This window comes from Megalopta genalis, chromosome 8, assembly GCF_051020955.1.
Source record: "Megalopta genalis isolate 19385.01 chromosome 8, iyMegGena1_principal, whole genome shotgun sequence".
In the NCBI taxonomy this organism is placed as follows: domain Eukaryota; kingdom Metazoa; phylum Arthropoda; class Insecta; order Hymenoptera; family Halictidae; genus Megalopta; species Megalopta genalis.
Genome location: NC_135020.1, coordinates 19,926,882 through 19,938,915, shown reverse-complemented (window position 1 = coordinate 19,938,915; position 12,034 = coordinate 19,926,882). Strand labels below are relative to the sequence as shown.

The following is a 12,034-nucleotide window of genomic DNA, read 5'->3' as shown; positions in this document are numbered from 1 at the left end:
CGACCTGTTTCCAGCGGCGCCGCGCCCTGTATTTACATCACGGATACTCCATTCTTTTTTCTTCTTTTTTTTTTTTTTGGTTCCGTCGGGGACGAACGAATTTTGGAAATATTTGTTTCACCCTTTTCCTCTCAGTCGCTCGATAGATCCTCGTTGAATCACGGAGAGGCGAACACATGGACGACGATCATAGTGCGCGTATATTTTGTACATACATAATTCGATCTAAGGCACGTCTATACGGTAACGATGATTTATTGCAACGTAATATAAAAGAGCTCTCTATCTATCTCTCTCTCTATATATATATTTTTTTTCTACATAGATAGTTCGACTATCGTTGGGAACGGCCGGGTCTTACACGTGTTCTCGATTTCACAGGTACGGTATGACGACGAGGACGAGGACGAGGGTCCTCAGCCGGATCCGTTGCTCGAGCAAGGAGCACCGATCCCGGTCCGACTGCACAACGAATTTCCACCCGAGCTGGCCTCCACACCTCTCGAGGATATCGATAGTTTCTATCATAACCAAACGGTAACCGTTTAATCGCACAGACACAAAGGCGTCGCTGCCGCCGGCGATCGATACGCAAGGATCGTTAAATCCCGGCTGATAAATTATCGGATCGTGCGATACGAAATGTCGGATCATTCGAAGAGAAAGGGAAATCGTTGTCTTTTTTTAATTAAACGAACATTTTAACGCTAGATTTACGGAGCACGAAAAACAGCTGTTTTTATATTAGTTTATAAAAGTAACAATAAGACGTTTATTCTGATTTTTAACAAGTGTAACATTTGCCGTGAGTAACATATAAATTGAATAAAATAAATGTATCTTTACGATATGAATAATCGTGAATTAAAAAATTAGCGACCCGTCGTTTTGACGGGTTCCGTAAATCTAGTGTTAACGACCATAATGTCCACCATTCGATTGCGCACATTTTTCCTGACGCGTTTGCAACGGCGAAAGTCGTTAACATCAAGTTTTTAATAAGTGGACTGCCGATTTTATGCATTTCCGATTCGTCAAGATTGTTTATCCGTTTTGACGCATAGCTCCTGTTTAACCCAATGATCTGAATCCACTATGGTCGAAATGATCGGTTTCTTATTCCGCGATTCTACGAATTTTGGAGACTCTTTCGTAAGAGATTGGAGCGAGTTTTATAATAAGAACTTTATAAGGTCTAAATGAATTTGACGTTTTTAATTTATGCAAGTGAGGCAATAGGACCATTACACCTCATAAAATTGAAATACATTGTTCCCGACTCACAAAATATTATTAAAAATATGGAAACATTTCCAAGCGACTCCCGTTTCGTACAACAGATGTAACAAATTTTGATTTCGCGTAAAGATCCGCTGTCTACTGATACGACGTCCGACGTTCCCCAAGTCGTGGCAACTTCGACTTTATCGGACATTTTCCAGTTCATTTAAAAAATGATCGTCTGTACTTTATTCGGTTCGAAATATTTTTATCGCTGCTCTTATCACTTCGACGAATAGGGCTCGAAGTTTTCTCTTTGCGACGATCCCATAAAACTTGATGTGTGCCACCCCTGGCAATAAGTTTTCAACTACGCGGCACGAAGTTAACAGGAAATACCGTTTACTGTACGTAATAGAGCACGTTATAAAGAAAAAGCGTGCGGTATCGTTAAATCTGTTTAATACAAAATAAAAACAGAAAAAATAATTATTACAATATTTAGAGATCAGTGTAACTGTCGTATAAATCAGAAGACTCAATCTCGTGTGCAGAAAGTGCATTATAAGTCATATACAGGGTGGGGGAATAATCGTGGTACAATCCCAGGGGATGATTACCGTCAAAATGACGGGTTTTTAATTTACAATTATTATTCATATCGTAAAGATATATTTATGAGTTATTTATTCAATTTATATGTTATTTACGGCAAATGTTACAATAATAACACTTGTTTAAAATCAGAATAAATGTCTTATTGTCACTTTTATAAACTAATATAAAACAGCAGTTCTTTGTGCTCCGTAAAACTAGTGTTAAATAGGGATCGAGAGACCCGTCTGGCCTTCACATACCAATTCCACATCTCGTCATACTACAAGCCATACAAAATGACGGATCTTTAACCCCTTGACATGCAAATAAAACGGAATTTGATGCGTCCGAAAAATACTATTTAATTTGGCTCGACTGAAAAGTTATTTGCAAGCTGAGAAAAAGAATGTTTTATTTTGAAATTTGTTGGATTACCGATTTGCGGATGTAACTTTGTTATTGGTACTGTAAAAAAGGTGGGAGGGTGGGGCATTTTGAACATGAAGCAACTGAGTAATCTAATAATATACTGCACAGTGTCCGCCGAAAACAGCTCTTGACGAGTTAGACTCGTCAAAGTCTACAGTGACATATGAATCGCATGACGACCCCAACTCGTCATTGTATGTCAAGGGGTTGAACCTATTTTTCTCGAAAACGCGGTCTCAAGTGAAAAAATGTTACTCTTTTCTCGACTTATTCTTCCATGTAGAATCTCACCTCCTGGCCGGTTGTACCGCGATTTTTCACTCACCCTGTACAATAGAAATACCGTAAGGCAAAACAGTTTTTGGATTTCTAGTTACAAGAACTTTCTTTTACCAAAAACACGAATGTATTTATTCGCGAAGTAGCAAGTAGCGGTACAAAGAAAGTATAAAATGACTTGGAAATGATATTGGAAATAATTGGATCGTTTAAACAAACCTTCATGTAAAATCGACGTGGCGCGTTGTTTTATAAAAATAAGAAGATTGTTTCAAAAAATTTTGTTACAATATCAACTTCATAATTTCAGCAATGTTGAAAACAAAATACGTGAAACCGGTCACGTTGACCGCAATGGCAGGTTTGGTGTAATTTTCAAATAACCATAATCGTCAGCGGTTTCGTTAAAATCGAGCGCAAAGGGTTGATAGAGACGATGATGCGTAATAATGTTGTCTTGAAAACTATTGTCGTGTGTTCCAGACCTTCGTCGTCATCAGCAAGGGAAAGGACATATTCAGGTTCTCAGCGACAGACGCGATGTGGATCCTCGACCCGTTCAACCCGATACGACGCGTGGCCATTTACATATTGGTTCACCCACTGTTCTCCCTCTTCATTATCACTACAATATTGGTTAACTGCATACTCATGATCATGCCCACTACGCCCACCATCGAGTCTACGGAGTGAGTATCGTTCGTACGTCCTCGTCTCGCGCGTTCGATAACACCGGAACAAAGGCGAGACCTCGATTTATCTCTTTGCCTACTCCCACCGTTTCTCTCTGTTACCTTTCGTTTTGATTTTCGTTCGTTTCCGCGATCTGTACGAGCATCGCGTCGCTTCGATTCTGAACGGCCGCACATTCGTAGGACACAAGTTTTTGTAGCTTGATAATCACAAATATTTTTACAGTCGGGGCCTCTATTTTTGCTATACGTTGTACGATATTTTGTACGATATAACGGGTGGGAAACCGAAGACACGTTATCTTTCTTTCAAACTGTTACGTACGTCTTTGAAAATACTGGAAAATTTTGATCTCGATTGTACTTACTATAGTGTTTTTTAAAGATTGAATCTTCCGTTTTATAATAATCCCTTAAAATTTGGTGTACGACTTTTTTCATGTTGTTTTTCTTTTTACTCAACATTCAATAAGACGACTTGAAAAGTCGCGTATTTTAACAGTATTTTTACCGGTCATTTGTATATATCTATCTTTACTAAATTAATTTTTTTAATTATCATAGGAGAAATTAAAACGTCAATTGGCAAGAAGCGATTAAACTTGGAAAATAATTTTGAACAAAAACTTTTCAAAGCTGTCTCTTGACTCCTATGATAAAAATAGCCTTAAGGAGTATTTCTTTAAGGAGTTTAATTTCGTTAATTCTCTCTAATTTTCCTCCAGCTTGTAAACAAAAATGGACAATTCGGGAAGAGGAGATACAATTATTCGAGCTTTCCATCTCGTTTTCATAATTGTTGACGATCGGCAACTGTAAAAAGGGAGCCACGAGGCTCGAATAATCGTATCTCCTCCTCCAAAATTGCCCATTTTTGTTTAAAAGCTGAAGGAAAATTAGGGAGAATTTGCTGTAGTTGCAAAGAGATTCAATCTTCGAATCTACGGTTTGTTATAGAAATATTATCCCATTTTATTGATAACCATTATATTTCATCTTAGCCACAACCATCATGTTTTATATTTATTTTAATTTAACCATTACATTTTGTTCATTTCAATGGTAACCGTTCGCAAATGTTCTCACACCTCGATTTATTTATGCCTTCTCTAGAAGAGCAAATATGATAAATATAATTCTTTTATAATAAATATAATTTCTTAACAACTTAAAATCAACATTCTCGATATTTAAAATAAAAGAACGATGCTCGTACAAGCGCCAAAGAATTGAAATTAAAGAGACAACTCGAATAATTCTCGGTTGGATGGAAGCGAACAATTCAAAATCCACGAACAAGTGTTTTATGTTTGAATCGAATGGTTACTTGACTGATCGATAGAAGAGCAATCAGGACAGCGTGTTGGAAACGGTTCGAAATTTTGCTGTTGCTGTTTAAAACGAAAGAATCGGCTCAATGAATGTTGAACTCTGTTGTTTATGAAATCAAGAACAACGAGACTTGTATATACGAGGTGGCCGGAGATGTACGGTATTAACGAACGAAGAGTAATTCTGTGTGAAAAGCGATCGAAAAACGCGAGATAATATTTTCTTCAATGGATCTTCATTTTCCACAAAATTGAGTCTATCCTTACGCTCTATATTATTGATAAATATTATTGAAGCAACAATTTGATTAACCCTCGGCTAGCAGGTTACAAATACATTACAAATACAAGATCGTAAATAATTTAGTAGTAAAAATTATTTATGCACGTATGCTGAAACACTGTATAATATTGAAATAGAACAAATATCTATAGTCCAAACAAATAGCTTTCACTGATTATGAAGTGGTTTCTGTATAATGTGTATAAACAGACCGGGTCAGCGGTGACTCCATTTCTACCGTCAGTGGGTTATTATCTGTTTTGGCAAATAAAAGAAATATCTTTCTTGAAAACGAACTTTCGTGGGAGATAAGCTACATTTTTTTCGCTTCACGATGAAATTTTCGTAAATAATTATTCTTCGTTCGTCGACACTGTGTATCACCTGTCATCCTTTATTATATGTTCAACAAATATTCTTTTTCTCTCAGCGAATATATACAGTCACTCGCTAAAATATCCGTACTCTTTCGAAATCGAATTACAAACACGTTCTGCAACGAATAACTTTTTTAAAAATTTGACTAAACGTCTTGGATCTTTATCGGATATTATAAGGACTAGTTCACTACGCGAATAAATTTTTGCAACAGTTGCAATTGGTTGGACTGACAAAAAAGGGTATGAACAAAAATAACAAAATATTGGAAAAAGTAACTCCTTTAGCTGAGCCAATAACGAAAATTTAAACAATGTGTTTTGTAGATCTTGGCAACTTACATGTATGCTGAAAATACAGGGTGTCTCAAAGTTATGGTACTTCCGAGAAATGACGGGTTCTGAGGTCATTCGAAGTAACTTTTCCTTTGCGCAAACGCAATCCGCGGTTTTGTTTACAAGTTATTAACGAAAAACACTGACCAATGAGAGGCGAGCTCGGCTAGCGTGAGGTGGCCAATCAACGGAACTGAGCTTCGTGCGCTCGTTGGCTGGGCCGCCTCGCATCAGTCGAGCTCGCCTCTCATTGGTAACTATTTTTCATTAATAACTCGTTAACGATGCCTCGGAGAAAATTTTTATAAAGGAAAAAGTTACTTCAAATGACCTTAGGAACCCCTAATTTCCCGAAAGTAACATAATTTTGGGACACCTCTGACGTTGTTATCAGCTACAGACATTGAAAAATGTAAAATTTCCAGATTTCTGACAGTTGTCGAGAATACATAAGATCTCAATACAATTTTTGGCATGCATACAAGTTACCAAGATCTACAAATTGCATTGTTTAACACTAAAATAACCAACCGGACACTAAAAGTGACAGAGTATGCTGCTTGAAAACAAATTTATTCGATGGAAGAGTCTTCCATTAAAGAGAGTCTTCATAATTTTTGTTATCTTTCGTTATAAGCTCGAATAAAAAAAAATCATTTTTTATACGTTTTCATCTTTTTACGTCATTTCAACTAATAGCAATTTTCACAGACATTTTTTACTCGAACTTGAAACTAGTTCATCTAATATATCGAAAAAATTCAAGTAACTCGGTGAAATTTTCAAAAAGTTATTCCTTTTTGAAAGATGTCTGAATATTCTAGTGAGTAGCTGTATCTATACATATATATACATATATTTCCGCTTGCTCTGCAGTGACTGTGAATCGACGTAGCTTTAGCGTGCTTACGAGCCTAAGCCGGAGATGACGAGGCACGCGTTTTAATGGTTTTCACCCCTCTGTCCGACCTCTTCCTCTTTTTACTTTCGTCCCCCGATTTTGTCGGAGCCTTTGATTGACGTTTGTTTAGATAGGAAAGCCATCGAAAGCTTACGGCGAGTACACGTTTTGTAACGAATAGATACTTTGAGACGATGTTCTACGTGTCATAGCTCTAAATATAAATATAAATATATACATATATATATATTCAGGGTATCCCAAAATTATGGTACTTCCGAGAAATGAGAGATTCCTGAGGTCACTCGAAGTGACTTTTTCCTTTACAAAAATTTTCTCCAAGGCATCGTTCACGAGTTATTAACAAAAACCACTGACCAATGAGAGACGAGTTCGGCCGCCTTGCGGCAGCCGAGGCGGCCCAGCCAACGAGCGCACGAAACTCAGCTCCGCTCATTGGTTCGGCCGCCTCACGCCAACCGAACTCGCCTCTCATTGGTCAGCGTTTTTCGTTAATAACTCGTAAACAAAACTGCGGATTGCAATTTCGCTGAGGAAAAAGATACTTTAAATGACCTCAGGAACCCCTCATTTCCCGGAAGTACCATAATTTTGGGATACCCTGTTTATATACATACACATATGAGTAGAGATACTGTGATAAATTGTATATCCGTTGGTAAGTTTTTGTTCCTAGTCTATCTAGATGTAGCGTAGACCATGACCGATCTGTGCGAATAATCGTAACGATGAAATCTATAGAAACGTGTGCCGGTGTCGATGAGAAATGTATCGGTCTCGTGTGCTGAACAGCTTGCCGAGATAATCATTGTTCGCTCGGGTCGTGCTCTAAATAGACATTAATTGTCCGCGGCGATCTGTGAGATCGATCAGACACCGATAACGATCGGACACTGCCGCCTACCTAGTTTCGCAGAAGCGACACTGCTCACCGTAAAGGATCTCTAGATCGTAGTTCGATGTTCACTTTTGTCGATGAATAATAAGGTCTGATAAGATCTGTTGAAATGACCGAATAATCTGTGTGCAAATTGTTGAAACAGTCGAAATGATTTATAATGTTGCCATGAATTTAGAACGAATACCCAGGACTTGATACGTTGTAAAATCTTTGACGAGAATTATTATTAAACAGACTGTGTGGATCTTTATGTAGGAATAAAAATTGTCTACCCTAATCTCAAGGCATAGAAACTAGTGTTCAATTTGATAATTTGATATTTTGATCATTTTAACAGGTCGAAGGCAGCTTATCGATATTCTCCAGTCACTTAAACTCTTCTCCTGCTTTAAATTGGATCAATTCATTTGTCTCGTAAAGGCATTCATTTTTGCAGGCTTATTATTAAGAACATATATGTATATGCATAACTGTTAAATCATATATCGGAGTGTACAAATAAATCTGCGGCTGTAAGATTATTTTTATTACCGGATTACACGAATTAATTTGTGCACTTAATATATAAATAGTCGTGTATTTACAATTTCTAAAATATATTCCGGTAATAAAAATAATCTTGCAGTCACGAATTTATTTGTACACTCGATATATGATTTAACGATTCTTTTGAAGTGATATTAAACCACACTGTGATGTTTGTATGTAAAAGTTTCGTACAATCTTCTCGACGATCTGGTCAAATATAATAATATTAATGACATATATATATATATATATATATATATATATATATATATATATATATATATATATATATATATATATAATATAATATAATTGAACAGAATATATAATAATATAATTGAATAGAAAATGCAAATACAAAATCGATAAAATAGAAGAGTCTAGATAAAATGAAGTATAACGCTGGACCGAATCAAGTAAATAACAAATGAATTGACTAAAACTAACAGGTAGAAAAAGCGAAATAAATTTTTACAAATGACTAAAAGTAAAAGAATCCCATCACTATTTTTCGTTGAAGAATCCATGGAAAACATATCAAATAGACTGCAGATTTTCATGGAGCTCGAAGTTTTCGTCAGATAATTTACAACGATTGTTGATCAGTCCCAAACGAAGCAATTAGGTCTACAATTTTTCGTGGAGCCGTTTAGCAAACGCAACAAAAGATCCGCAATCAAACTATCAATAAATGACTGACAGCGAGATATATGGGTAGGATGGATCCTTTTCATGGTGTCGGTGGTGTCGCCGATGCAGCCTCGGATGCAAGCGCGACGGAACAGTGATTAGGCTGGTAGAGAGAACTCGTCGACGCGCGCAACGAATCGCATTTTAAAGCTGAGTGGTGTGTTTGTTGTTTTCAGAGTGATATTTACGGGCATCTACACATTTGAGTCCGCCGTTAAGGTGATGGCGAGGGGTTTCATTCTGCAGCCTTTTACCTATCTTAGAGATGCATGGAATTGGCTCGACTTCGTAGTTATAGCTTTAGCGTGAGTAGTTAAAAACTTATTCTTTAATAACAAAAAAAAAAGAAAGAAAAAAGAAAACAAGAAATAAAAAGAGGAAAAACCGAAAAGAAAGATAAACACCGGGAGGGGGGAAGTGAAACCCGAGCGTAATAGAGAATTGACGAAAGTACGACCATCGATTGGTAGAATACAGCGTGTGTCGAAAGAGAATAGCAATCGGCGAAGGTGCATACGTATCGTATTTTCGAAAAGAGAGATCGATAGAGATTATCGATTTGATTGATCGATTTCCTTAATTCGAATCGGACAGATTCGTTTCTTGCATCGTATTTCTCCGATGTCCGTAGGACGTTCTATTTAGGCTAACGAACGTCGCGTTGACGATCATTGAATCGGTATGATCCGCGGTCGCCTAGGATCCGCGAGAATCTCGTTTCGTTTGCCCTTCGAGACTTTTCATTGCTACTGTTTAATATGACGAGAAGCCGACAAGATAGATCCGATCGATCAAGACGGCGATCTTAGGCGAGCCGTGCGGACAGGACCGATTTCCGAGAGGAAAGATATCGCCGGTCCACTGAAGAGAGAATACTTAGTATCCGAATTTAGTGAATCAGGTTGTGAAACCGTAGACATTCGCTAGATACCTTGAGTGCGCTATGGAGAATCGTGTAGCATCGAGTAATTATAATACACCACCGTAATATCAGTCTCTCTTCTCTCTTTCTTTCTTTCTCTCTCTCTCTCTCTCTCTTTCTCTCTCTTTCTCCTACTATTTCTCTAACTCTAATTCTCTCTCTCTCTCTCCCTCTCTCTCTCTCTCTCATGTTACACACATATTTTGGCCGATTGTATTTCTGCAAATACATGAAGCATTCTTCTAAACATTGTAACCACACGTAATAGTCACACGAATACGTATACAGGTATATTAAACGAGTATTAGTTCACCTAGATAGGGGATTAGCGATTTTAATTATTATGTCTAGTTACATCGGACCGAAGAGTACCATTTTTTCTTAATCATCGTAATGTTGGTTTAGACTAGTCCTATATACTATACGTCGATCCGACTCAATCACTTTTATTAATTGTTGTAGTTTAGACTATATATACATATTATATACTTTCTATAACATAATATTATTAAGTAATTGTTGATAGATTGGTCAATACGTGTATTTATTCGGCGTAACGAGTACTCGATTATTGTAACTGGCAACACGAGAATACCCGCCGATTGATTATGGTTCTAACATTCGCGATTCGCGCAGCAACTTTACACGTTTGTTTCAGCTCTTGGTTCGTTCCGTGATAAATCGTCGTCTTTCTTAACCCCTTGCCGTATTTTCACGATGTCCGAGTCGCGATGAAAATTTTTAGTAATGAGATTGGAATGGTCCCTTATGATCCTTATGGTCCCTTAAAATTGGAATAAAATTCTAATCACTTGTCATCAATATTTTGCGTTCGAGTAAAGCATTCGAGTAAATTTAGATACACGACGAACATTAATTTTCTTTCCCTTTTAAGAAATTATTATTGCAATCGAAAAATTTCTAATCGCAGTAACTGTGAAAAAAATGGTACGTCAAGGGGTTAATATATTAACGATACAGTCAATTCCCCCTAATTGGTGCTCAGTTTGTGCAGAAAAATGGACAATTTGGGAAGAGGAGATACGATTATTCGATTATTATAAATATTATTATTTATAGTTGTTGGCAATCGGTAAATTGTCCATTTTTGTGTACAATCTGATATTAGAAATTTCAGTTTCATACTTAACTAATATTTCGATTAATTATAAACTACACACGTAGTTTCGTCTTTAACAAAACGAAAATCACGAAAGATCTATAAACAATCAAATACGTTCTCAAAGTGATCATTATGAATTACAATATTCAGCTTTAGAACGAAACCGTTATAGAGTTGATTATGCTATCGCCTTTCTGCAGAAACGCTTACAGATTCAAAGTAGATTGAAACGTTAACATGTAAAACGAAAATAGAATAAAACTATTTGGAAGCTAATGGATCAACTTTTCCAAGTTTCTACGGAAATGTGACATAAGCGGAATACGAACCGCGTACGGGACGATCTAATAAATTCAGTAACGTAGAAAGAACGATCGGTTGAACGAGCATAAGTCGAAGAATTCGATGAAACAAGACGCGATTTTCAATGATCGCCGCGAAAAATGTAGAAACGGTGGTTCTCGTGTTGCCGTCGACATTAAATTACCATCGTGCATGCAGTAATAGCTACCTTTACGATACACGCAGTTCCAAGCAGACTTTTGGTAGGCCATAGGAAACAGTAGCGAGTAACCCTTTGAGTAACGTTAATTATCCTGAACTCTCTTTTCTAACGTTTTGTTTTTTTGTTTGTATCACTGTAATGTGTGTGATGTTCGGGTGTATTGCAGTTATGTGACGATGGGCATAGATCTAGGCAACCTTGCCGCTCTCAGGACATTTCGAGTCCTCCGAGCCTTGAAGACTGTCGCTATTGTACCAGGTATGCTTAGTGAAATAGAATTGGTCGTAGACGCAGATTAACTAATTAGAAAAGTCATAGAACACAATTGTCGCGGTCGCTGTACACATCTATCGTAAAAAAAAACTCATCACCGATATATGATAACGCCTGTTCTAACGAACACCTTTTTGTTTTCTCGATCTGTTCTATTGTTTCGCTTCTCACGAGGCCATTCTTATTTTTTTTTCTTTTGTCTCATCAGCCTTTCCATCTTGCCGCGCTCATCCATCGGTATATCGAGTCATTCGTCGAATTATCGGGTCCGTGGGAGAGTTCTGTCGCTTTCTTTCCGTTCGTTTCCGTCGTCGACGCTGCTCGCAACACAGCTTATTATTTCGAAACAGATCGGCGTGATCACGGCAGTGATCACGGTGTCGAAGCCCGTCACATTCGACGCTGCACATTTTCTTTAACGAGATCGCACATCGGCCGAACCGTTTTCGTTCCCGACAAACATATATCACGGCCGAGAGTTTCGTTTTCTTTTCACGAACAGTATACACGTAATGTCTCTCTAATTGACGCTCAGATCGTCCACGGAAATGGACGATTTGTGAAGAGGAGACACGATTATTCGAGTCTTGCGGCTCGTTTTTATAATCGTTGACGATTCGTGACT

The 12,034-nt window shown here is 37.4% G+C and overlaps 1 protein-coding gene across 32 annotated transcripts in view; it reads left to right on the top strand.

Moving 5' to 3' along the window:
* para (sodium voltage-gated channel paralytic) overlaps positions 1 to 12,034 on the top strand; it is a 101,571-nt gene that overhangs the window by 45,196 nt on the left and 44,341 nt on the right. For all 32 annotated transcript variants that reach the window (XM_076524011.1, XM_076524032.1, XM_076524024.1 and 29 more), the window contains 4 exons: positions 382 to 537; positions 3,010 to 3,215; positions 8,763 to 8,891; positions 11,303 to 11,394. In XM_076524011.1, coding sequence (XP_076380126.1) covers positions 382 to 537; positions 3,010 to 3,215; positions 8,763 to 8,891; positions 11,303 to 11,394 — 583 coding nt within the window. The remainder of the gene's footprint in view (positions 1 to 381; positions 538 to 3,009; positions 3,216 to 8,762; positions 8,892 to 11,302; positions 11,395 to 12,034) is intronic.